The sequence below is a fragment of the Bufo bufo genome (genome assembly GCF_905171765.1).
Source record: "Bufo bufo chromosome 8 unlocalized genomic scaffold, aBufBuf1.1 SUPER_8_unloc_1, whole genome shotgun sequence".
Taxonomy (NCBI): Eukaryota; Metazoa; Chordata; class Amphibia; order Anura; family Bufonidae; genus Bufo; species Bufo bufo.
Window position 1 is genome coordinate 451323 of NW_024400009.1, and position 27648 is coordinate 478970.

Consider the following 27648-nt stretch of genomic DNA (forward strand, 5'->3'; position numbering starts at 1 on the left):
GTCTCTCGTCCCGGGGGGGTCACTTTGTGGGTGTCGGGGCGGTCTCTCGTTCCGGGGAGGTCTCTCGTTCCGGGGGGTCACTTTGTGGGTGTTGGGGAGGTCTCTCGTTCCGGGGAGGTCTCTCGTTCCGGGGGGGTCACATTGTGGGTGTTGGGGAGGTCTCTCGTTCCGGGGAGGTCTCTCGTTCCGGGGGGGTCACATTGTGGGTGTCGGGGCGGTCTCTCGTTCTGGGGGGGGGTCACTTTGTGGGTGTTGGGGAGGTCTCTCGTTCCGGGGAGGTCTCTCGTTCCGGGGGGTCACTTTGTGGGTGTTGGGGAGGTCTCTCGTTCCGGGGAGGTCTCTCGTTCCGGGGGGGTCACATTGTGGGTGTCGGGGCGGTCTCTCGTTCTGGGGGGGGGTCACTTTGTGGGTGTCGGGGCGGTCTCTCGTCCCGGGGGGGTCACTTTGTGGGTGTCGGGGCGGTCTCTCGTTCTGGGGGGGGGTCACTTTGTGGGTGTCGGGGCGGTCTCTCGTCCCGGGGGGGTCACTTTGTGGGTGTCGGGGAGGTCTCTCGTTCCGGGGGGTCACTTTGTGGGTGTCGGGGGGGGTCACTTTGTGGGTGTCGGGGAGGTCTCTCGTTCCGGGGGGTCACTTTGTGGGTGTCGGGGGGGTCACTTTGTGGGTGTCGGGGAGGTCTCTCACCCCGGGGTGTCACTTTGTGGGTGTCGGGGAGGTCTCTCGTTCCGGGGAGGTCTCTCGTTCCGGGGGGGTCACTTTGTGGGTGTCGGGGAGGTCTCTCTTTCCGGGGGGGGTCACTTTGTGGGTGTCGGGGCGGTCTCTCGTCCCGGGGGGGTCACTTTGTGGGTGTCGGGGCGGTCTCTCGTTCCGGGGAGGTCTCTCGTTCCGGGGGGTCACTTTGTGGGTGTTGGGGAGGTCTCTCGTTCCGGGGAGGTCTCTCGTTCCGGGGGGGTCACATTGTGGGTGTTGGGGAGGTCTCTCGTTCCGGGGAGGTCTCTCGTTCCGGGGGGGTCACATTGTGGGTGTCGGGGCGGTCTCTCGTTCTGGGGGGGGTCACTTTGTGGGTGTTGGGGAGGTCTCTCGTTCCGGGGAGGTCTCTCGTTCCGGGGGGTCACTTTGTGGGTGTTGGGGAGGTCTCTCGTTCCGGGGAGGTCTCTCGTTCCGGGGGGGTCACATTGTGGGTGTCGGGGCGGTCTCTCGTTCTGGGGGGGGGTCACTTTGTGGGTGTCGGGGCGGTCTCTCGTCCCGGGGGGGTCACTTTGTGGGTGTCGGGGCGGTCTCTCGTTCTGGGGGGGGGTCACTTTGTGGGTGTCGGGGCGGTCTCTCGTCCCGGGGGGGTCACTTTGTGGGTGTGATCACAGATGTTGCTGGTTCCCAGTTGGCGTTTTGTGGTCCTGGATGTTTTTCCCGGTGCCTGTCCCTTTAATTAGAGCGGGGGGCTTAGTCCACACGGGGTCTGTATGTTGTACCCCGCTGACAGGTGGATGGAGGCCGGCGATGCCTGCTCAGGGGCCCTCATGCTGGGCACAACGCCGTGGCCCCCACGCACCTAACGCCTTATGTCTCTTTCAGACTGGCTCTGCCCGCTCCGAAAAAGGCTCAACCACCTCCTCCTCCTCTGTCTCTTGGCCGTCCCGCCCCCCAGGAGCCCGGTCCCGGAGCTCCGCCCCCGATGAGCCACATGTGGGCAATTACAGGCTCCTGAGGACCATTGGGAAGGGAAACTTTGCTAAAGTGAAGCTGGGAAGACATGTCCTAACCGGGAGAGAGGTGAGCGTCCTGGCGTGTGCGGCAGTCTACACGTGTGCTTAGCGTGTCACTCATCATGCTTCCTCTTTCCTCACTTTCAGGTCGCTATAAAGATAATTGATAAAACTCAGCTGAACCCCAGCAGCCTCCAAAAGGTGAGACATGTGCGCTGGTGGCCCCGGGGGGTGGGGGGGTGATATAACGTCCAGAGGGGACGGTGGAGGGTCCTGGTACCTGCCCCTCGTCGGGACACTGACCAGACGGGCAAGAGACTGTTCACACTGCAGCCTGAGGGAGGCAGACCTCTATGTACCGCGCCGATGTCTAGAACATAGATACTATAGCTGCCATACAGGAGACGACTGCCCTATAGATACCGTACAGGAGACGACTGCCCTATAGATACCGTACAGGAGACGACCGCCCTATAGATGCCGTACAGGAGACGACCGCCCTATAGATACCGTACAGGAGACGACTGCTCTATAGCTGCCGTACAGGAGACGACCGCCCTATAGATGCCGTACAGGAGACGACTGCCCTATAGATGCCGTACAGGAGACGACCGCCCTATAGCTGCCATACAGGAGACGACTGCCCTATAGATGCCGTACAGGAGACGACTGCCCTATAGCTGCCATACAGGAGACGACTGCCCTATAGATGCCGTACAGGAGACGACTGCCCTATAGAAGCCGTACAGGAGACGACTGCCCTATAGAAGCCGTACAGGAGACGACTGCCCTATAGATACCGTACAGGAGACGACTGCCCTATAGATACCGTACAGGAGACGACTGCCCTATAGATACCGTACAGGAGACGACTGCCCTATAGATACCGTACAGGAGACGACTGCCCTATAGATGCCGTACAGGAGACGACTGCCCTATAGATGCCGTACAGGAGACGACTGCCCTATAGATGCCGTACAGGAGACGACTGCCCTATAGATGCCTATAGATACCGTACAGGAGACGACTGCCCTATAGATACCATACAGGAGACGACTGCCCTATAGATACCGTACAGGAGACGACTGCCCTATAGATACCGTACAGGAGACGACTGCCCTATAGATACCGTACAGGAGACGACTGCCCTATAGATGCCGTACAGGAGACGACTGCCCTATAGATACCGTACAGGAGACGACCGCCCTATAGATACCGTACAGGAGACGACCGCCCTATAGAGGCCGTACAGGAGACGACCGCCCTATAGAGGCCGTACAGGAGACGACCGCCCTATAGAGGCCGTACAGGAGACGACCGCCCTATAGATGCCGTACAGGAGACGACCGCCCTATAGATACCGTACAGGAGACGACCGCCCTATAGATGCCGTACAGGAGACGACCGCCCTATAGATGCCGTACAGGAGACGACCGCCCTATAGATGCCGTACAGGAGACGACCGCCCTATAGATGGCGTACAGGAGACGACCGCCCTATAGATGCCGTACAGGAGACGACCGCCCTATAGATGCCGTACAGGAGACGACCGCCCTATAGATGCCGTACAGGAGACGACCGCCCTATAGATGCCGTACAGGAGACGACCGCCCTATAGATGCCGTACAGGAGACGACCGCCCTATAGATGCCGTACAGGAGACGACCGCCCTATAGATGCCGTACAGGAGACGACCGCCCTATAGATGCCGTACAGGAGACGACTGCCTTATAGATGCCGTACAGGAGACGACCGCCCTATAGATGCCGTACAGGAGACGACCGCCCTATAGATGCCGTACAGGAGACGACCGCCCTATAGATGCCGTACAGGAGACGACTGCCCTATAGATGCCGTACAGGAGACGACCGCCCTATAGATACCGTACAGGAGACGACTGCCCTATAGATACCGTACAGGAGACGACTGCCCTATAGATACGGTACAGGAGACGACCGCCCTATAGATGCCGTACAGGAGACGACCGCCCTATAGATACCGTACAGTAGACGACCGCCCTATAGATGCCGTACAGGAGACGACCGCCCTATAGAAGCCGTACAGGAGACGACTGCCCTATAGATACCGTACAGGAGACGACTGCCCTATAGATGCCGTACAGGAGACGACCGCCCTATAGATGCCGTACAGGAGACGACCGCCCTATAGATGCCGTACAGGAGACGACCGCCCTATAGATGCCGTACAGGAGACGACTGCCCTATAGATGCCGTACAGGAGACGACTGCCCTATAGATGCCGTACAGGAGACGACCGCCCTATAGATGCCGTACAGGTCTATTTCTCCCGGAGCTTCTTCCTGTCCTGCAGATATTGTTAATGATATTTCTCTAGAACAGAGTCTATCAACTAGATGTGGCTCTCGGGCCCCTGCATGTGGCCCCCCAGCTGTTGGTAATGTTCTGTAGGAGAGACGTGGCGCTGAGGTTTGGCACAAGGTGTGACCCCCTCCTCTGGACAGCGCCCGGGTGCACCCAGCCAACCAGAACCTATAGAATTCCTGGAACCTGATATACGGGTAAAAGGTTGTCCGCACGATGGAGACCCCAGAGGCCTCAGTCTGGAGCCCCCCAATGTTATCTCAATGAGGATAAACAACCAAGAAGCCAGAGAGCTTAGAAAACCGTAATGAGTCGCATGTCCCGGAGATGGAGAACCAGTAAAGCCCGTTTATTGGACGGGGCGAACATACAAGCGCTGTAAAGACTGTATGGAGTGAACAATGTGGCGGTATAGGCGAGACCGACACGGAGCCCACCGTGGTCCCCAGACCAGACACGTGCCGGCATCTATAAATAATAATGTAGCATCAAGAAGGCTTCCTGCAGAGGACGGCGAGCAGTAGTCTGGGCCTACGTCCACGGCATCCTGAGGGGTAACGGCCTGTAATTAGGTACCAGAAGATGTATAGACATTAGATGAGAGAGCGAGGGGGTGCGCCCGGCGTCCGAGGGCCGGAAGTGACATGGGCCATAGAAACGGAGATTATAGAACATAATAAACATAAGAAAATATCAAATGCATCATAACACAGGAATAATAATGTAACTACTATCTGGTGGATGATGGAGGTGCTGGTTGTGATGATGGTGACAGGTGGATGATGGAGGTGCTGGTAGTGATGATGGTGACAGGTGGATGATGGAGGTGCTGGTTGTGATGATGGTGACAGGTGGATGATGGAGGTGCTGGTTGTGATGATAGTGTCAGGTGGATGATGGAGGTGCTGGTAGTGATGATGGTGACAGGTGGATGATGGAGGTGCTGGTTGTGATGCTGGTGGCAGGTGGATGATGGAGGTGCTGGTTGTGATGATGGTGACAGGTGGATGATGGAGGTGCTGGTTGTGATGATAGTGTCAGGTGGATGATGGAGGTGCTGGTATTGATGATGGTGTCAGGTGGATGATGGAGGTGCTGGTATTGATGATGGTGTCAGGTGGATGATGGAGGTGCTGGTAGTGATGATGGTGACAGGTGGATGATGGAGGTGCTGGTTGTGATGATGGTGACAGGTGGATGATGGAGGTGCTGGTTGTGATGATGGTGTCAGGTGGATGATGGAGGTGCTGGTTGTGATGATAGTGTCAGGTGGATGATGGAGGTGCTGGTAGTGATGATGGTGACAGGTGGATGATGGAGGTGCTGGTTGTGATGATGGTGACAGGTGGATGATGGAGGTGCTGGTTGTGATGATAGTGTCAGGTGGATGATGGAGGTGCTGGTATTGATGATGGTGTCAGGTGGATGATGGAGGTGCTGGTGACAGGTGGATGATGGAGGTGCTGGTTGTGATAATGGTGACAGGTGGATGATGGAGGTGCTGGTAGTGATGCTGGTGACAGGTGGATGATGGAGGTGCTGGTAGTGATGCTGGTGTCAGGTGGATGATGGAGGTGCTGGTTGTGATGATGGTGACAGGTGGATGATGGAGGTGCTGGTATTGATGATGGTGTCAGGTGGATGATGGAGGTGCTGGTGACAGGTGGATGATGGAGGTGCTGGTTGTGATGATGGTGACAGGTGGATGATGGAGGTGCTGGTTGTGATGATGGTGACAGGTGGATGATGGAGGTGCTGGTAGTGATGATGGTGACAGGTGGATGATGGAGGTGCTGGTAGTGATGATGGTGACAGGTGGATGATGGAGGTGCTGGTAGTGATGCTGGTGACAGGTGGATGATGGAGGTGCTGGTTGTGATGATGGTGACAGGTGGATGATGGAGGTGCTGGTATTGATGATGGTGACAGGTGGATGATGGAGGTGCTGGTAGTGATGCTGGTGACAGGTGGATGATGGAGGTACTGGTTGTGTAGCTGGTGACAGGTGGATGATGGAGGTGCTGGTAGTGATGCTGGTGACAGGTGGATGATGGAGGTGCTGGTAGTGATGCTGGTGACAGGTGGATGATGGAGGTGCTGGTTGTGTAGCTGGTGACAGGTGGATGATGGAGGTGCTGGTTGTGTAGCTGGTGACAGGTGGATGATGGAGGTGCTGGTAGTGATAATGGTGACAGGTGGATGATGGAGGTGCTGGTAGTGATGCTGGTGTCAGGTGGATGATGGAGGTGCTGGTAGTGTTGCTGGTGACAGGTGGATGATGGAGGTGCTGGTAGTGATGCTGGTGACAGGTGGATGATGGAGGTGCTGGTAGTGATGCTGGTGGCAGGTGGATGATGGAGGTAGTGGTTGTGTATCTGGTGACAGGTGGATGATGGAGGTGCTGGTAGTGATGATGGTGACAGGTGGATGATGGAGGTGCTGGTAGTGTTGCTGGTGACAGGTGGATGATGGAGGTGCTGGTAGTGTTGCTGGTGACAGGTGGATGATGGAGGTGCTGGTTGTGTAGCTGGTGACAGGTGGATGATGGAGGTGCTGGTAGTGATGCTGGTGACAGGTGGATGATGGAGGTGCTGGTTGTGATGATGGTGACAGGTGGATGATGGAGGTGCTGGTAGTGATGATGGTGACAGGTGGATGATGGAGGTGCTGGTAGTGATGCTGGTGTCAGGTGGATGATGGAGGTGCTGGTAGTGATGCTGGTGACAGGTGGATGATGGAGGTGCTGGTAGTGATGCTGGTGACAGGTGGATGATGGAGGTGCTGGTAGTGATGCTGGTGACAGGTGGATGATGGAGGTGCTGGTAGTGATGCTGGTGTCAGGTGGATGATGGAGGTGCTGGTTGTGTAGCTGGTGACAGGTGGATGATGGAGGTGCTGGTAGTGATGCTGGTGACAGGTGGATGATGGAGGTGCTGGTAGTGATGCTGGTGACAGGTGGATGATGGAGGTGCTGGTAGTGATGCTGGTGACAGGTGGATGATGGAGGTGCTGGTAGTGATGCTGGTGGCAGGTGGATGATGGAGGTGCTGGTTGTGTAGCTGGTGACAGGTGGATGATGGAGGTGCTGGTAGTGATTCTGGTGTCAGGTGGATGATGGAGGTGCTGGTAGTGATGCTGGTGACAGGTGGATGATGGAGGTGCTGGTAGTGATGCTGGTGTCAGGTGAATGATGGAGGTGCTGGTAGTGATGCTGGTGGCAGGTGGATGATGGAGGTAGTGGTTGTGTATCTGGTGGCAGGTGGATAATGGAGGTAGTGGTTGTGTAACTGGTGGCAGGTGAATGATGGAGATGCTGGTGGCAGGTGGATGATGGAGGTGCTGGTTGTGATGATGGTGACAGGTGGATGATGGAGGTGCTGGTTGTGATGATGGTGACAGGTGGATGATGGAGGTGCTGGTAGTGATGCTGGTGACAGGTGGATGATGGAGGTGCTGGTAGTGTTGCTGGTGACAGGTGGATGATGGAGGTGCTGGTAGTGATGCTGGTGGCAGGTGGATGATGGAAGTAGTGGTTGTGTATCTGGTGACAGGTGGATGATGGAGGTAGTGGTTGTGTATCTGGTGACAGGTGGATTATGGAGGTAGTGGTTGTGTATCTGGTGACAGGTGGATGATGGAGGTGCTGGTAGTGATAATGGTGACAGGTGGATGATGGAGGTGCTGGTAGTGATGCTGGTGACAGGTGGATGATGGAGGTGCTGGTAGTGTTGCTGGTGACAGGTGGATGATGGAGGTGCTGGTAGTGATGCTGGTGGCAGGTGGATGATGGAAGTAGTGGTTGTGTATCTGGTGACAGGTGGATGATGGAGGTAGTGGTTGTGTATCTGGTGACAGGTGGATTATGGAGGTGCTGGTTGTGTAGCTGGTGACAGGTGGATGATGGAGGTGCTGGTAGTGATGCTGGTGTCAGGTGGATGATGGAGGTGCTGGTAGTGTTGCTGGTGGCAGGTGGATGATGGAGGTGCTGGTAGTGATGCTGGTGACAGGTGGATGATGGAGGTGCTGGTTGTGTAGCTGGTGACAGGTGGATGATGGAGGTGCTGGTAGTGATAATGGTGACAGGTGGATGATGGAGGTGCTGGTAGTGTTGCTGGTGGCAGGTGGATGATGGAGGTGCTGGTAGTGATGCTGGTGACAGGTGGATGATGGAGGTGCTGGTAGTGATGCTGGTGACAGGTGGATGATGGAGGTGATGGTTGTGTAGCTCACAAGTCAGTGAGCAGCTGTGCCGGGGGCCGCCATGCATCCTGTCCGCATGGGGGTCCAGGCAGTTACTAATGTGCTGGATTCTGTGTCCTGTTTGGTGTTTTGGTTCCATTCATGGTTTCCAGTTTGCTGTGGTGTGGACTGGTCGTCTGCCTTCCAGCAGCCGCAGCAGGTAAGTGGCCAAGTATTGCAGTGTTCTTGTGCCAGTGGTTATTCTTCACACTGGACTCTTACCTGCTGATCCAGTTTGCTTCTCACTGTCCTCTCTCTATGTGAGCGCGGTGTCTTACCCTTGTGGTGTAAGGTTCTAGGGGTCAGGTGGACCCGTTTTAGGACATGACAGTAAGTTTTGTTTGTTGTCACTGGTAACGAGGCCTTAAGGAGATGCTTGTTCATTCATCTGGGAAGGAACAGGTCGTTCCTAGTCCTGACATTACTTCCAGGTATCTTTAGGGTTAGTAGGGCCCAAGGTTCCTGTGTATGAGCCTCCTACCTTCTGGGTTTGCTCATACGGTTAGGAGTCAGGGATAGGATTAGGATGGCATTAGGAGGTGACCTGCTCCCTGTCCCCAGTGTCCAGGCCTAGTTTCTGTTCCCGCTCTCTTATCGTTTTTCGGTAGGCGTTTCCCCCCACTCCCCACCGTGACAGGTGGTTGATGGAGGTGCTGGTTGTAAGGCTGGTGACAGGTGAATGATGGAGGTTCTGGTAGTGATGCTGGTGACAGGTGGATGATGGAGGTGCTGGTAGTGATGCGGGTGACAGGTGGATGATGGAGGTGCAGGTTGTGAGGCTGGTGGCAGTTAGATGATGGAGGTTCTGGTTGTGAGGATGGTGACAGGTGTACGATGGAGGAGCAAGTTGTGAGGCTGGTGGCAGGTGGATGATGGAGGTGCTGGTTGTGTAGCTGGTGGAAGGTGGATGATGGAGGTGATGGTTGAGAAGCTGGTGGGTGATGGATGATGGAGGTGTTGTCTCTTAGCAGGTGGCAATTGGATGATGGAAGTGCTGGTAGTGAGGCTTTTGGCAGGTGAATGATGGAGGTGCTGGTTGTGATTCTGGTGGCAGTTAGATAATGGAGGTTCTGGATGTGAGGATGGTGACAGATGGATGATGGAGGTGCAAGTTGTGTAGGTGGTGGGTGATGGATGATGGAGGTGCAAGTTGTGTAGGTGGTGGGTGATGGATGATGGAGGTGCAAGTTGTGTAGGTGGTGGGTGATGGATGATGGAGGTGCAAGTTGTGTAGCAGGTGGATGATGGAGGTGCAGGTTGTGAGGTTGGTGGCAGGTGGATTATGGAGGTGGTGGTTGTGTAGCTGGTGGCAGGTGGATGATGGCGGTGCTGGTGGAAGTTGGATGATGGAGGTGCTGGTTGTGTTGCTAGTTGCTGGTGGATGATGGAGGTACTGGTTGTGATGTTGGTGACAGGTAAATGATGGAGGTGCTGTTTTTGATGCAGGTGGATGATGGAGGTGCTGTTTTTTTAGCTGGTGGCAGGTGGATAATGGAGGTCCTGATAGTGTGGCAGGTGGATGATAGAGGTGCTGGTTGTGATTCTGGTGGCAGGTGAATGAAGGAGATGCTGGTTGTGATGCTGGTGGCAGGAGGATGATGGAGGTGCTGGTTGTGAGGCTGGTGACAGGTAGATGATGGAGGTGCTGGTGACAGGTGGATGATGGAGGTCCTGGTTGTGATGCTGGTGGCAGGTGGATGATGGAGGTGCTGGTTGTGTAGCTGTTGGCAGGAGGATGATGGAGGTGCTGGTGGCAGGAGGATGATGGAGGTCCTGGTTGTGATTCTGGTGGCAGGAGGATGATGGAGGTGCTGGTTGTGAGGCTGGTGGCAGGAGGATGATGGAGGTGCCGGTTGTGTAGCTGTTGGCAGGAGGATGATGGAGGTCCTGGTTGTGATTCTGGTGGCAGGAGGATGATGGTGCTGGTTGTGAGGCTGTTGACAGGTGGATGATGGAGGTAGTGGTTGTGTAACTGGTGGCAGGTGAATGATGGAGATGCTGGTGGCAGGTGGATGATGGAGGTGCTGGTTGTGATGATGGTGACAGGTGGATGATGGAGGTGCTGGTTGTGATGATGGTGACAGGTGGATGATGGAGGTGCTGGTAGTGATGCTGGTGACAGGTGGATGATGGAGGTGCTGGTAGTGATGCTGGTGGCAGGTGGATGATGGAAGTAGTGGTTGTGTATCTGGTGACAGGTGGATGATGGAGGTAGTGGTTGTGTATCTGGTGACAGGTGGATTATGGAGGTAGTGGTTGTGTATCTGGTGGCAGGTGGATAATGGAGGTAGTGGTTGTGTAACTGGTGGCAGGTGAATGATGGAGGTGCTGGTTGTGATGATGGTGACAGGTGGATGATGGAGGTGCTGGTTGTGATGATGGTGACAGGTGGATGATGGAGGTGCTGGTAGTGATGCTGGTGACAGGTGGATGATGGAGGTGCTGGTAGTGTTGCTGGTGACAGGTGGATGATGGAGGTGCTGGTAGTGATGCTGGTGGCAGGTGGATGATGGAAGTAGTGGTTGTGTATCTGGTGACAGGTGGATGATGGAGGTAGTGGTTGTGTATCTGGTGACAGGTGGATTATGGAGGTAGTGGTTGTGTATCTGGTGACAGGTGGATGATGGAGGTGCTGGTTGTGTAGCTGGTGACAGGTGGATGATGGAGGTGCTGGTAGTGATAATGGTGACAGGTGGATGATGGAGGTGCTGGTAGTGATGCTGGTGACAGGTGGATGATGGAGGTGCTGGTAGTGATGCTGGTGACAGGTGGATGATGGAGGTGCTGGTAGTGTTGCTGGTGACAGGTGGATGATGGAGGTGCTGGTAGTGATGCTGGTGGCAGGTGGATGATGGAAGTAGTGGTTGTGTATCTGGTGACAGGTGGATGATGGAGGTAGTGGTTGTGTATCTGGTGACAGGTGGATTATGGAGGTAGTGGTTGTGTATCTGGTGACAGGTGGATGATGGAGGTGCTGGTTGTGTAGCTGGTGACAGGTGGATGATGGAGGTGCTGGTTGTGTAGCTGGTGACAGGTGGATGATGGAGGTGCTGGTAGTGATAATGGTGACAGGTGGATGATGGAGGTGCTGGTAGTGATAATGGTGACAGGTGGATGATGGAGGTGCTGGTAGTGATGCTGGTGTCAGGTGGATGATGGAGGTGCTGGTAGTGATGATGGTGACAGGTGGATGATGGAGGTGCTGGTAGTGATGCTGGTGGCAGGTGGATGATGGAGGTAGTGGTTGTGTATCTGGTGGCAGGTGGATGATGGAGGTGCTGGTAGTGATGATGGTGGCAGGTGGATGATGGAGGTGCTGGTTGTGTATCTGGTGGCAGGTGGATAATGGAGGTAGTGGTTGTGTAACTGGTGGCAGGTGAATGATGGAGATGCTGGTGACAGGTGGATGATGGAGGTGCTGGTAGTGATGCTGGTGACAGGTGGATGATGGAGGTGCTGGTAGTGTTGCTGGTGACAGGTGGATGATGGAGGTGCTGGTAGTGATGCTGGTGGCAGGTGGATGATGGAAGTAGTGGTTGTGTATCTGGTGACAGGTGGATGATGGAGGTAGTGGTTGTGTATCTGGTGACAGGTGGATTATGGAGGTAGTGGTTGTGTATCTGGTGACAGGTGGATGATGGAGGTGCTGGTTGTGTAGCTGGTGACAGGTGGATGATGGAGGTGCTGGTTGTGTAGCTGGTGACAGGTGAATGATGGAGGTGCTGGTAGTGATAATGGTGACAGGTGGATGATGGAGGTGCTGGTAGTGATGCTGGTGTCAGGTGGATGATGGAGGTGCTGGTAGTGATGATGGTGACAGGTGGATGATGGAGGTGCTGGTAGTGTTGCTGGTGACAGGTGGATGATGGAGGTGCTGGTTGTGTAGCTGGTGACAGGTGGATGATGGAGGTGCTGGTAGTGATAATGGTGACAGGTGGATGATGGAGGTGCTGGTAGTGTTGCTGGTGGCAGGTGGATGATGGAGGTGCTGGTAGTGATGCTGGTGACAGGTGGATGATGGAGGTGCTGGTAGTGATGCTGGTGACAGGTGGATGATGGAGGTGCTGATAGTCATGCTCGTTGCAGGTGGATGATGGAGGTGCTGGTAGTGATGCTGGTGGCCGGTGGATGATGGAGGTGCTGGTTGTGTAGCTGGTGACAGGTGGATGATGGAGGTGCTGGTAGTGATGCTGGTGTCAGGTGGATGATGGAGGTGCTGGTAGTGATGATGGTGACAGGTGGATGATGGAGGTGCTGGTAGTGTTGCTGGTGGCAGGTGGATGATGGAGGTGCTGGTAGTGATGCTGGTGTCAGGTGGATGATGGAGGTGCTGGTAGTGATGATGGTGACAGGTGGATGATGGAGGTGCTGGTAGTGTTGCTGGTGACAGGTGGATGATGGAGGTGCTGGTTGTGTAGCTGGTGACAGGTGGATGATGGAGGTGCTGGTAGTGTTGCTGGTGGCAGGTGGATGATGGAGGTGCTGGTAGTGATGCTGGTGACAGGTGGATGATGGAGGTGCTGGTTGTGTAGCTGGTGACAGGTGGATGATGGAGGTGCTGGTAGTGATAATGGTGACAGGTGGATGATGGAGGTGCTGGTAGTGTTGCTGGTGGCAGGTGGATGATGGAGGTGCTGGTAGTGATGCTGGTGACAGGTGGATGATGGAGGTGCTGGTAGTGATGCTGGTGACAGGTGGATGATGGAGGTGATGGTTGTGTAGCTCACAAGTCAGTGAGCAGCTGTGCCGGGGGCCGCCATGCATCCTGTCCGCATGGGGGTCCAGGCAGTTACTAATGTGCTGGATTCTGTGTCCTGTTTGGTGTTTTGGTTCCATTCATGGTTTCCAGTTTGCTGTGGTGTGGACTGGTCGTCTGCCTTCCAGCAGCCGCAGCAGGTAAGTGGCCAAGTATTGCGGTGTTCTTGTGCCAGTGGTTATTCTTGACACTGGACTCTTACCTGCTGATCCAGTTTGCTTCTCACTGTCCTCTCTCTATGTGAGCGCGGTGTCTTACCCTTGTGGTGTAAGGTTCTAGGGGTCAGGTGGACCCGTTTTAGGACATGACAGTAAGTTTTGTTTGTTGTCACTGGTAACGAGGCCTTAAGGAGATGCTTGTTCATTCATCTGGGAAGGAACAGGTCGTTCCTAGTCCTGACATTACTTCCAGGTATCTTTAGGGTTAGTAGGGCCCAAGGTTCCTGTGTATGAGCCTCCTACCTTCTGGGTTTGCTCATACGGTTAGGAGTCAGGGATAGGATTAGGATGGCATTAGGAGGTGACCTGCTCCCTGTCCCCAGTGTCCAGGCCTAGTTTCTGTTCCCGCTCTCTTATCGTTTTTCGGTAGGCGTTTCCCCCCACTCCCCACCGTGACAGGTGGTTGATGGAGGTGCTGGTTGTAAGGCTGGTGACAGGTGAATGATGGAGGTTCTGGTAGTGATGCTGGTGACAGGTGGATGATGGAGGTGCTGGTAGTGATGCGGGTGACAGGTGGATGATGGAGGTGCAGGTTGTGAGGCTGGTGGCAGTTAGATGATGGAGGTTCTGGTTGTGAGGATGGTGACAGGTGTACGATGGAGGAGCAAGTTGTGAGGCTGGTGGCAGGTGGATGATGGAGGTGCTGGTTGTGTAGCTGGTGGAAGGTGGATGATGGAGGTGATGGTTGAGAAGCTGGTGGGTGATGGATGATGGAGGTGTTGTCTCTTAGCAGGTGGCAATTGGATGATGGAAGTGCTGGTAGTGAGGCTTTTGGCAGGTGAATGATGGAGGTGCTGGTTGTGATTCTGGTGGCAGTTAGATAATGGAGGTTCTGGATGTGAGGATGGTGACAGATGGATGATGGAGGTGCAAGTTGTGTAGGTGGTGGGTGATGGATGATGGAGGTGCAAGTTGTGTAGGTGGTGGGTGATGGATGATGGAGGTGCAAGTTGTGTAGGTGGTGGGTGATGGATGATGGAGGTGCAAGTTGTGTAGCAGGTGGATGATGGAGGTGCAGGTTGTGAGGTTGGTGGCAGGTGGATTATGGAGGTGGTGGTTGTGTAGCTGGTGGCAGGTGGATGATGGCGGTGCTGGTGGAAGTTGGATGATGGAGGTGCTGGTTGTGTTGCTAGTTGCTGGTGGATGATGGAGGTACTGGTTGTGATGTTGGTGACAGGTAAATGATGGAGGTGCTGTTTTTGATGCAGGTGGATGATGGAGGTGCTGTTTTTTTAGCTGGTGGCAGGTGGATAATGGAGGTCCTGATAGTGTGGCAGGTGGATGATAGAGGTGCTGGTTGTGATTCTGGTGGCAGGTGAATGAAGGAGATGCTGGTTGTGATGCTGGTGGCAGGAGGATGATGGAGGTGCTGGTTGTGAGGCTGGTGACAGGTAGATGATGGAGGTGCTGGTGACAGGTGGATGATGGAGGTCCTGGTTGTGATGCTGGTGGCAGGTGGATGATGGAGGTGCTGGTTGTGTAGCTGTTGGCAGGAGGATGATGGAGGTGCTGGTGGCAGGAGGATGATGGAGATCCTGGTTGTGATTCTGGTGGCAGGAGGATGATGGAGGTGCTGGTTGTGAGGCTGGTGGCAGGAGGATGATGGAGGTGCCGGTTGTGTAGCTGTTGGCAGGAGGATGATGGAGGTCCTGGTTGTGATTCTGGTGGCAGGAGGATGATGGTGCTGGTTGTGAGGCTGTTGACAGGTGGATGATGGAGGTGCTGGTTGTGTAACTGAAATTTCCTGCTCCAGAATTTCATGGCCTGTGTCTCTCGTGTGCTTGTTCCGGACCTCATCTGCTTTATTGACCATCACTGGTAAATATCTGGGATGTGTTCCAGATCTGTAGGACATCAAGGTCACGGTCTTCTGCTGTGTGATCAGATTGTGGGACCTCGTGATGTGTCTGAGCGGGACTCGTGTCTCGTGTACAGCAGTGGGGTGACCCTCAGCCCCCCGAGATGCCCTATTACTGACTGCATAGAGTGCTGTCACAGGGCCTTGTGGCAGTATTCACCCCCCGTGGAGGTTTTCTGTTTTATTGCATTAAATGGATTTTGGGGTCTGCACCAGGTCACACCGCCGACCGCTGAAGGTGTCAAGTATTATTATGGTGACAAAAACTGTAATTTAGACAAAATATCAGAACTTCAATGTGCGTAAGTATTCATGCCCTGTAAGAAATTACTTTCTGAACCCCGTCTAGTGGGGTACGTCTATAGCGCCGCATATCTAGACCCTGGGATCTGTGCCCGTTCTAGTGGATGTTGTGTCCAGCAGTCTCTCGGGATATGTCTCTATAGTTCAGGACATCTAGACCCCGGGATCTGTGCCTGTTCTGGTAGATGTTGTGTCCAGCAGTCCTTCAGGGATGTCTCTATAGCTCAGGACATCTAGACTCTGGGATCTGTGCCCGTTCTGGTAGATGTTGTGTACAACAGTCTCTCGGGGTATGTCTCTATAGCTCAGCACATCCAGGCCCCAGGATCTGAGCCCGTTCTGGTAGATGTTGTTTCCAGCATTCTCTTGGGGTATGTCTCTATAGCTCAGGACATCTAGACCCCAGGATCTGTGCCCGCCCTAGTAGATGTTGTGTCCAGCAGTCTCTCTGGGATGTCTCTATAGCTCAGGACATCTAGACTCTGGGATCTGTGCCCTTTCTGGTAGATGTTGTGTCCAACAGTCTCTTGGGGTATGTCTCTATAGCTCAGGACATCTAGACCTCGGGATCTGCGCCCGTTCTGGTTGATGTTGTGTCCAGCAGTCTCTATAGCTCAGGACATCTAGACCCCGGGATCTGTGCCCGTTCTGGTGGATATTGTGTCCAGCAGTCTCTCCAGGGTATGTCTCTACAGCTCAGGACATCTAGACCCCGGGATCTGTGCCCGTTCTTTTGGATGTTGTGTCCAGCAGTCTCTCAGGGTATGTCTCTATATCTCAGGACATGTAGACCTCTGGATCTGTACCCGTTCTGGTAGATGTTGTGTCCAGGAGTCTCTCGGGGTATGTCTCTATATCTCAGGACATCTAGACCCGGGATCTGTGCCTGTTCTGGTGGATGTTGTGTCCAGCAGTCTCTCAGGGTATGTCTCTATAGCTCAGGACATCTAGACCCCGGGATCTTTGCCCGTTCTGGTAGATGTTGTGTCCAGCATTCTCTCGGGGTATGTCTCTATAGCTCAGGACATCTAGACCCCAGGATCTGTGCCCGCCCTAGTAGATGTTCTGTCCAGCAGTCTCTCGGGGATGTCTCTATAGCTCAGGACATCTAGACCCCGGGATCTGTGCCCGTTCTGGTGGATATTGTGTCCAGCAGTCTCTCAGGGATGTCTCTATAGCTCAGGACATCTAGACCCCGGGATCTGTGCCCGTTCTGGTAGATATTGTGTCCAGCAGTTTCTCAGTGATGTCTCTATAGCTCAGGACATCTAGACCCCGGGATCTGTGCCCGTTCTGGTGGATATTGTGTCCAGCAGTCTCTCGGGGATGTCTCTATAGCTCAGGACATCTAGATTCGGAATCTGTGCCAGTTGTGGTGGATGTTGTGTCCAGCAGTCTCTCGAGGGATGTCTCTATAGCTCAGGACATCTAGACCCCGGGATCTGTGTGCGTTCTGGTAGATGTTGTGTCCAGCAGTCTCTCGGGGGATGTCTCTATAGCTCAGGACATCTAGACCTCTGGATCTGTGCCCGTTCTGGTAGATGTTGTGTCCAGCAGTCTCTCAGGCTATGTCTCTATAGCTCAGGACATCTAGACCTCGGGATCTGTGCCTGTTCTGGTGGATGTTGTGTCCAGCAGTCTCTCGGGGTATGTCTCTATAGCTCAGGACATCTAGACCCCGGGATCTATGCCCATTCTGGTGGATGTTGTGTCCAGCAGTCCTTCAGGGATGTCTCTATAGCTCAGGACATCTAGACCCCAGGATCTGTACCCGTTCTGGTAGATGTTTGTCCAGCAGTCTCTCAGGGTATGTCTCTGTAGCTCAGGACATCTAGACCTCGGGATCTCTGTCCGTTCTGGTGGATGTTGTATCCAGCAGTCTCTCGGGGTATGTCTCTATACCTCAGCACATCTAGACTCTGGGATCTGTGCCCGTTCTGGTGGATGTTGTTGTGTCCAGCAGTCTCTCGGGGATGTCTCTATAGCTCAGGACATCTAGACCCCGGGATCTGTACCCGTTCTGGTAGATATTGTGTCCAGCAGTCTCGGGGTATGTCTCTATAGCTCAGGACATCTAGACCCCGGGATCTGTGCCCGTTCTGGTAGATGTTGTGTCCAGTAGTCTCTCGGGGATGTCTCTATAGCTCAGGACATCTAGACTCTGGGATCTGTGCCCTTTCTGGTAGATGTTGTGTCCAACAGTCTCTTGGGGTATGTCTCTATAGCTCAGGACATCTAGACCTCAGGATCTGCGCCCGTTCTGGTGGATATTGTGTCCAGCAGTCTCTCAGGGTATGTCTCTATATCTCAGGACATGTAGACCTCTGGATCTGTGTCCGTTCTGGTAGATGTTGTGTCCAGGAGTCTCTCGGGGTATGTCTCTATAGCTCAGCACATCTAGACCCCAGGATCTGTGCCCGTTCTGGTAGATGTTGTGCCCGTTCTGGTAGATGTTGTGTCCAGCAGTCTCTCGGGGATGTCTCTATAGCTCAGGACATCTAGACCCCGGGATCTGTGCCCGTTCTGGTGGATGTTGTGTCCAGCAGTCTCTCAGGGTATGTCTATATAGCTCAGCACATCTAGACTCCAGGATCTGTGCCCGTTCTGGTAGATGTTGTGCCCGTTCTGGTAGATGTTGTGTCCAGCAGTCTCTCGGGGATGTCTCTATAGCTCAGGACATCTAGATCCCGGGATCTGTGCCCGTTCTGGTAGATGTTGTGTACAACAGTCTCTCGGGGTATGTCTCTATAGCTCAGGACATCTAGACCCCAGGATCTGTGCCCGTTCTGATAGATGTTGTGTCCAGCAGTCCTTCAGGGATGTCTCTATAGCTCAGGACATCTAGACCTCGGGATCTGCGCCCGTTCTGGTTGATGTTGTGTCCAGCAGTCTCTATAGCTCAGGACATCTAGACCCGGGATCTGTGCCCGTTCTGGTGGATATTGTGTCCAGCAGTCTCTCAGGGTATGTCTCTACAGCTCAGGACATCTAGACCCCGGGATCTGTGCCCGTTCTTTTGGATGTTGTGTCCAGCAGTCTCTCAGGGTATGTCTCTATATCTCAGGACATGTAGACCTCTGGATCTGTGTCCGTTCTGGTAGATGTTGTGTCCAGGAGTCTCTCGGGGTATGTCTCTATAGCTCAGCACATCTAGGCCCCAGGATCTGAGCCCGTTCTGGTAGATGTTGTTTCCAGCATTCCCTCGGGGTATGTCTCTATAGCTCAGGACATCTAGACCCCAGGATCTGTGCCCGCCCTAGTAGATGTTCTGTCCAGCAGTCTCTCGGGGATGTCTCTATAGCTCAGGACATCTAGATCCCGGGATCTGTGCCCGTTCTGGTAGATGTTGTGTACAACAGTCTCTCGGGGTATGTCTCTATAGCTCAGCACATCCAGGCCCCAGGATCTGAGCCCGTTCTGGTAGATGTTGTTTCCAGCATTCTCTTGGGGTATGTCTCTATAGCTCAGGACATCTAGACCCCAGGATCTGTGCCCGCCCTAGTAGATGTTGTGTCCAGCAGTCTCTCTGGGATGTCTCTATAGCTCAGGACATCTAGATCCCGGGATCTGTGCCCGTTCTTTTAGATGTTGTGTCCAGCAGTCTCGGGGATGTCTCTATAGCTCAGGACATCTAGACCCCAGGATCTGTGCCCGTTCTGGTAGATGTTGTGTCCAGCAGTCCTTCAGGGATGTCTCTATAGCTCAGGACATCTAGACTCTGGGATCTGTGCCCTTTCTGGTAGATGTTGTGTCCAACAGTCTCTTGGGGTATGTCTCTATAGCTCAGGACATCTAGACCCCGGGATCTGTGCCCGTTCTTTTGGATGTTGTGTCCAGCAGTCTCTCAGGGTATGTCTCTATATCTCAGGACATGTAGACCTCTGGATCTGTGTCCGTTCTGGTAGATGTTGTGTCCAGGAGTCTCTCGGGGTATGTCTCTATAGCTCAGCACATCTAGACCCCAGGATCTGTGCCCGTTCTGGTAGATGTTGTGCCCGTTCTGGTAGATGTTGTGTCCAGCAGTCTCTCGGGCATGTCTCTATAGCTCAGGACATCTAGATCCCGGGATCTGTACCCGTTCTGGTAGATATTGTGTCCAGCAGTCTCAGGGTATGTCTCTATAGCTCAGGACATCTAGACCCCGGGATCTGTGCCCGTTCTGGTAGATATTGTGTCCAGGAGTCTCTCGGGGATGTTTCTATAGCTCAGGACATCTAGACCCCGGATCTGCGCCCGTTCTGGTAGATGTTGTGTCCAGCAGTCTCTCAGGGTATGTCTCTGTAGCTCAGGACATCTAGACCTCGGGATCTCTGTCCGTTCTGGTGGATGTTGTATCCAGCAGTCTCTCGGGGTATGTCTCTATAGCTCAGCACATCCAGTCCCCGGGATCTGTGCCCGTTCTGGTAGATGTTGTTGTGTCCAGCAGTCTCTCGGGGATGTCTCTATAGCTCAGGACATCTAGACCCCGGGATCTGTACCCGTTCTGGTAGATATTGTGTCCAGCAGTCTCGGGGTATGTCTCTATAGCTCAGGACATCTAGACCCCGGGATCTGTGCCCGTTCTGGTAGATGTTGTGTCCAGTAGTCTCTCGGGGATGTCTCTATAGCTCAGGACATCTAGACCCCGGGATCTGTGCCCGTTCTGGTAGATTTTGTGTCCAGCAGTCTCTCGGGGATGTCTCTATAGCTCAGGACATCTAGACCCCGGGATCTGTGCCCGTTCTGGTGGATGTTGTGTCCAGCAGTCTCTCAGGGTATGTCTATATAGCTCAGCACATGTAGACCCCAGGATCTGTGCCCGTTCTGGTAGATGTTGTGCCCGTTCTGGTAGATGTTGTCTCCAGCAGTCTCTCGGGGATGTCTCTATAGCTCAGGACATCTAGATCCCGGGATCTGTGCCCGTTCTGGTAGATGTTGTGTACAACAGTCTCTCGGGGTATGTCTCTATAGCTCAGGACATCTAGACCCCGGGATCTGTGCCCGTTCTGGTAGATGTTGTGTCCAGCAATCTCTCGGGGATGTTTCTATAGCTCAGGACATCTAGACCCCGGATCTGCGCCCGTTCTGGTAGATGTTGTGTCCAGCAGTCTCTCAGGGTATGTCTCTGTAGCTCAGGACATCTAGACCTCGGGATCTCTGTCCGTTCTGGTGGATGTTGTATCCAGCAGTCTCTCGGGGTATGTCTCTATAGCTCAGCACATCCAGTCCCCGGGATCTGTGCCCGTTCTGGTAGATGTTGTGTACAACAGTCTCTCGGGGTATGTCTCTATAGCTCAGGACATCTAGACCCCGGGATCTGTGCCCGTTCTGGTAGATGTTGTTGTGTCCAGCAGTCTCTCGGGGATGTCTCTATAGCTCAGGACATCTAGACCCCGGGATCTGTGCCCGTTCTGGTAGATATTGTGTCCAGCAGTTTCTCAGTGATGTCTCTATAGCTCAGGACATCTAGACCCCGGGATCTGTGCCCGTTCTGGTAGATGTTGTGTCCAGCAGTCTCTCAGGGTATGTCTCTACAGCTCAGGACATCTAGACCCCGGGATCTGTGCCCGTTCTTTTGGATGTTGTGTCCAGCAGTCTCTCAGGGTATTTCTCTATATCTCATGACATGTAGACCTCTGGATCTGTGTCCGTTCTGGTAGATGTTGTGTCCAGGAGTCTCTCGGGGTATGTCTCTATAGCTCAGCACATCTAGACCCCAGGATCTGTGCCCGTTCTGGTAGATGTTGTGCCCGTTCTGGTAGATGTTGTGTCCAGCAGTCTCTCGGGGATGTCTCTATAGCTCAGGACATCTAGATCCCGGGATCTGTACCCGTTCTGGTAGATATTGTGTCCAGCAGTCTCAGGGTATGTCTCTATAGCTCAGGACATCTAGACCCCGGGATCTGTGCCCGTTCTGGTAGATGTTGTGTCCAGTAGTCTCTCGGGGATGTCTCTATAGCTCAGCACATCCAGTCCCCGGGATCTGTGCCCGTTCTGGTAGATGTTGTTGTGTCCAGCAGTCTCTCTGGGATGTCTCTATAGCTCAGGACATCTAGACCCCGGGATCTGTACCCGTTCTGGTAGATATTGTGTCCAGCAGTCTCGGGGTATGTCTCTATAGCTCAGGACATCTAGACCCCGGGATCTGTGCCCGTTCTGGTAGATGTTGTGTCCAGTAGTCTCTCGGGGATGTCTCTATAGCTCAGGACATCTAGACCCCGGGATCTGTGCCCGTTCTGGTAGATTTTGTGTCCAGCAGTCTCTCGGGGATGTCTCTATAGCTCAGGACATCTAGACCCCGGGATCTGTGCCCGTTCTGGTGGATGTTGTGTCCAGCAGTCTCTCAGGGTATGTCTATATAGGTCAGCACATCTAGACCCCAGGATCTGTGCCCGTTCTGGTAGATGTTGTGCCCGTTCTGGTAGGTGTTGTGTCCAGCAGTCTCTCGGGGATGTCTCTATAGCTCAGGACATCTAGATCCCGGGATCTGTGCCCGTTCTGGTAGATGTTGTGTACAACAGTCTCTCGGGGTATGTCTCTATAGCTCAGCACATCTAGACCCCAGGATCTGTGCCCGTTCTGGTAGATGTTGTGCCCCTTCTGGTAGATGTTGTGTCCAGCAGTCTCTCGGGGATGTCTCTATAGCTCAGGACATCTAGATCCCGGGATCTGTACCCGTTCTGGTAGATATTGTGTCCAGCAGTCTCAGGGTATGTCTCTATAGCTCAGGACATCTAGACCCCGGGATCTGTGCCCGTTCTGGTAGATGTTGTGTCCAGCAATCTCTCGGGGATGTTTCTATAGCTCAGGACATCTAGACCCCGGATCTGCGCCCGTTCTGGTAGATGTTGTGTTCAGCAGTCTCTCAGGGATGTCTCTATAGCTCAGGACATCTAGACCCCGGGATCTGTACCCGTTCTGGTAGATATTGTGTCCAGCAGTCTCGGGGTATGTCTCTATAGCTCAGGACATCTAGACCCCGGATCTGTGCCCGTTCTGGTAGATGTTGTTGTGTCCAGCAGTCTCTCGGGGATGTCTCTATAGCTCAGGACATCTAGACCCCGGGATCTGTACCCGTTCTGGTAGATATTGTGTCCAGCAGTCTCGGGGTATGTCTCTATAGCTCAGGACATCTAGACCCCGGGATCCGTGCCCGTTCTGGTAGATGTTGTGTCCAGCAGTATCTCAGGGATGTCTCTATAGCTCAGGACTTCTAGACCCCGGGATCTGCGCCCTGTCTGGTAGATGTTGTGTTCAGCAGTCTCTCAGGGATATCTCTATAGCTCAGGACATCTGGACCATGGGATCTGTGTCCGTTCTGGTAGATGTTGTGTCCAACAGTCTCTTGGGGTATGTCTCTATAGCTCAGGACATCTAGACCCCGGGATCTGTGCCCGTTCTGGTGGATGTTGTGTCCAGCAGTCTCTCAGGGTATGTCGCTATATCTCAGGACATGTAGACCTCTGGATCTGTGTCCGTTCTGGTAGATGTTGTGTCCAGGAGTCTCTCAGGGATGTCTCTATAGCTCAGGACATCTAGACCCCGGGATCTGCACCTGTTCTGGTAGATGTTCTTTCCAGCAGTCTCTCGGGGTATGTCTATATAGCTCAGGACATCTAGACTCTGGGATCTGTGCCCGTTCTGGTAGATGTTGTGTCCAGCAGTCCTTCAGGGGTGTCCAACAGTCTCTTGGGGTATGTCTCTATAGCTCAGGACATCTAGACCTCGGGATCTGCGCCCGTTCTGGTTGATGTTTTGTCCAGCAGTCTCTATAGCTCAGGACATCTAGACCCCGGGATCTGTGCCCGTTCTGGTGGATATTGTGTCCAGCAGTCTCTCAGGGTATGTCTCTACAGCTCAGGACATCTAGACCCCGGGATCTGTGCCCGTTCTTTTGGATGTTGTGTCCAGCAGTCTCTCAGGGTATGTCTCTATATCTCAGGACATGTAGACCTCTGGATCTGTGTCCGTTCTGGTAGATGTTGTGTCCAGGAGTCTCTCGGGGTATGTCTATATAGCTCAGGACATCTAGACCCCGGGATCTTTGCCCGTTCTGGTAGATGTTGTTTCCAGCATTCTCTCGGGGTATGTCTCTATAGCTCAGGACATCTAGACCCCGGGATCTGTGCCTGTTCTGGTGGATATTGTGTCCAGCAGTCTCTCAGGGATGTCTCTATAGCTCAGGACATCTAGACCCCGGGATCTGTGCCCTTTCTGGTAGATATTGTGTCCAGCAGTTTCTCAGTGATGTCTCTATAGCTCAGGACATCTAGACCCCGGGATCTGTGCCCGTTCTGGTAGATGTTGTGTCCAGCAGTCCTTCAGGGGTGTCCAACAGTCTCTTGGGGTATGTCTCTATAGCTCAGGACATCTAGACCTCGGGATCTGCGCCCGTTCTGGTTGATGTTTTGTCCAGCAGTCTCTATAGCTCAGGACATCTAGACCCCGGGATCTGTGCCCGTTCTGGTGGATATTGTGTCCAGCAGTCTCTCAGGGTATGTCTCTACAGCTCAGGACATCTAGACCCCGGGATCTGTGCCCGTTCTTTTGGATGTTGTGTCCAGCAGTCTCTCAGGGTATGTCTCTATATCTCAGGACATGTAGACCTCTGGATCTGTGTCCGTTCTGGTAGATGTTGTGTCCAGGAGTCTCTCGGGGTATGTCTATATAGCTCAGGACATCTAGACCCCGGGATCTTTGCCCGTTCTGGTAGATGTTGTTTCCAGCATTCTCTCGGGGTATGTCTCTATAGCTCAGGACATCTAGACCCCGGGATCTGTGCCTGTTCTGGTGGATATTGTGTCCAGCAGTCTCTCAGGGATGTCTCTATAGCTCAGGACATCTAGACCCCGGGATCTGTGCCCTTTCTGGTAGATATTGTGTCCAGCAGTTTCTCAGTGATGTCTCTATAGCTCAGGACATCTAGACCCCGGGATCTGTGCCCGTTCTGGTAGATGTTGTGTCCAGCAGTCTCTCAGGGTATGTCTCTGTAGCTCAGGACATCTAGACCTCGGGATCTCTGTCCGTTCTGGTGGATGTTGTATCCAGCAGTCTCTCAGGGTATGTCTATATAGCTCAGCACATCTAGACCCCAGGATCTGTGCCCGTTCTGGTAGATGTTGTGCCCGTTCTGGTAGATGTTGTGTCCAGCAGTCTCTCGGGGATGTCTCTATAGCTCAGGACATCTAGATCCCGGGATCTGTGCCCGTTCTGGTAGATGTTGTGTACAACAGTCTCTCGGGGTATGTCTATATAGCTCAGCACATCTAGACCTCTGGATCTGTGTCCGTTCTGGTAGATGTTGTGTCCAGGAGTCTCTCGGGGTATGTCTCTATAGCTCAGCACATCTAGACCCCAGGATCTGTGCCCGTTCTGGTAGATGTTGTGCCCGTTCTGGTAGATGTTGTGTCCAGCAGTCTCTCGGGGATGTCTCTATAGCTCAGGACATCTAGACCCCGGATCTGCGCCCGTTCTGGTAGATGTTGTGTTCAGCAGTCTCTCAGGGATGTCTCTATAGCTCAGGACATCTAGACCCGGGGATCTGTACCCGTTCTGGTAGATATTGTGTCCAGCAGTCTCGGGGTATGTCTCTATAGCTCAGGACATCTAGACCCCGGATCTGTGCCCGTTCTGGTAGATGTTGTTGTGTCCAGCAGTCTCTCGGGGATGTCTCTATAGCTCAGGACATCTAGACCCCGGGATCTGTGCCCGTTCTGGTAGATGTTGTGTCCAGCAATCTCTCGGGGATGTTTCTATAGCTCAGGACATCTAGACCCCGGATCTGCGCCCGTTCTGGTAGATGTTGTGTTCAGCAGTCTCTCAGGGATGTCTCTATAGCTCAGGACATCTAGACCCCGGGATCTGTACCCGTTCTGGTAGATATTGTGTCCAGCAGTCTCGGGGTATGTCTCTATAGCTCAGGACATCTAGACCCCGGATCTGTGCCCGTTCTGGTAGATGTTGTTGTGTCCAGCAGTCTCTCGGGGATGTCTCTATAGCTCAGGACATCTAGACCCCGGGATCTGTACCCGTTCTGGTAGATATTGTGTCCAGCAGTCTCGGGGTATGTCTCTATAGCTCAGGACATCTAGACCCCGGGATCCGTGCCCGTTCTGGTAGATGTTGTGTCCAGCAATCTCTCGGGGATATCTCTATAGCTCAGGACATCTAGACCCCGGATCTGCGCCCGTTCTGGTAGATGTTGTGTTCAGCAGTCTCTCAGGGATGTCTCTATAGCTCAGGACTTCTAGACCCCGGGATCTGCGCCCTGTCTGGTAGATGTTGTGTTCAGCAGTCTCTCAGGGATATCTCTATAGCTCAGGACATCTGGACCATGGGATCTGTGTCCGTTCTGGTAGATGTTGTGTCCAACAGTCTCTTGGGGTATGTCTCTATAGCTCAGGACATCTAGACCCCGGGATCTGTGCCCGTTCTGGTGGATGTTGTGTCCAGCAGTCTCTCAGGGTATGTCGCTATATCTCAGGACATGTAGACCTCTGGATCTGTGTCCGTTCTGGTAGATGTTGTGTCCAGGAGTCTCTCAGGGATGTCTCTATAGCTCAGGACATCTAGACCCCGGGATCTGCACCTGTTCTGGTAGATGTTCTTTTCTGCAGTCTCTCGGGGTATGTCTATATAGCTCAGGACATCTAGACTCTGGGATCTGTGCCCGTTCTGGTGGATATTGTGTTCAGCTGTCTCTCGGGTATGTCTCTATAGCTCAGGACATCTAGACCTCGGGATCTGTGCCCGTTCTGGTGGATATTGTATCCAGCAGTCTCTCAGGGATTTCTCTATATCTTAGGACATGTAGACCTTTGGATCTGTGTGCGTTCTGGTAGATGTTGTGTCCAGGAGTCTCTCGGGGATGTCTCTATAGCTCAGGACATCTAGATCCCAGCATCTGTGCCCGTTCTGGTAGATGTTGTGTCCAACAGTCTCTCGGGGTATGTCTCTATAGCTCAGGGCATCTAGACCTCGGGATCTGTGCCCGTTCTGGTTGATGTTGTGTCCAGCAGTCTCTATAGCTCAGGACATCTAAACTCCGGGATCTGTGCCCGTTCTGGTAGATGTTGTGTCCAGCAGTCTCTCAGGGTATGTCTCTATAACTCAGGACATCTAGACCCCGGGATCTGTGCCCGTTCTGGTGGATGTTGTGTCCAGCAGTCTCTCGGGGTATGTCTCTATAGCTCAGGACATCTAGACCCCAGGATCTGAGCCCGTTCTGGTAGATGTTGTGTCCAGCAGTCTCTCGGGGTATGTCTCTATAGCTCAGGACATCTAGACCCCGGGATCTGTGCCTGTTCTGGTGGATGTTGTGTCCAGCAGTCTTCAGGCCATAGATTCTCCATTGGATTGAGGTCTGGGCTGTGACTCGGCCGCTCCCATAAATTAGACCCTTAAGTCCAGTTTCTGCCGTATCTTTAGAATCATTGTCCTCCTGGAAGGTGAACCTCCTCCACAGTCTCACATCTACATCACCGGTATTTACTGCCTTCCATCTTCCCTTCACTCCTGACCCCACATGATGCCCCCTTTACCATGTTTCACTCTGGGAATGTCACTTGTGATAGGAAGTTTTGGTTTGTGCCACAGCCAGCTTTTCCCATGATGGTCTCCTCCAACCAGAGAACCTTCTTCCTTCGGTCTGGGCTCTGCCTCAACCTGTTCTCTTATGTTCTTCTTGTTTTTATTCTGGCCGCTCGTTCGTGAAGCCTCACTCTGTGGAAGGTACGGCTTATAGCACCTCTTATAGGAGACCATGGACGTGGAGTACGGCCTCTTATAGGAGACCATGGACGTGGAGTACGGCCTCTTATAGGAGACCATGGACGTGGAGTCCGGCCTCTTATAGGAGACCATGGACGTGGAGTCCGGCCTCTTATAGTAGATCGTGGACGTGGAGTCTGGCCTCTTATAGTAGATCGTGGACGTGGAGTCTGGCCTCTTATAGTAGATCGTGGACGTGGAGTCCGGCCTCTTATAGTAGATCGTGGACGTGGAGTCCGGCCTCTTATAGTAGATCGTGGACGTGGAGTCCGGCCTCTTATAGGAGATCGTGGACGTGGAGTCCGGCCTCTTATAGGAGATCGTGGACGTGGAGTCCAGCCATCATAAATGTGAATTGTGTCTTTTCAGCTTTTCCGTGAAGTTCGGATCATGAAGGGCCTGAACCACCCGAATATTGGTGAGTCAGCGTGAGGATGGGGTGCGGCCTCCAGCCTCCATGTATTTCTTCCACTCACTGTCTTCA

At 53.5% G+C, this 27648-nt stretch overlaps 1 protein-coding gene across 1 annotated transcript in view; it reads left to right on the plus strand.

Moving 5' to 3' along the window:
- LOC120982980 (MAP/microtubule affinity-regulating kinase 4-like) overlaps window positions 1–27648 on the plus strand; it is a gene marked incomplete at its 3' end in the record, with an annotated part of 45171 nt that overhangs the window by 12072 nt on the left and 5451 nt on the right. Inside the window, 3 exon segments of the mRNA XM_040413084.1 lie at window positions 1570–1767; window positions 1848–1901; window positions 27534–27582. Of these exon segments, the coding sequence (XP_040269018.1) occupies window positions 1570–1767; window positions 1848–1901; window positions 27534–27582 (301 nt within the window).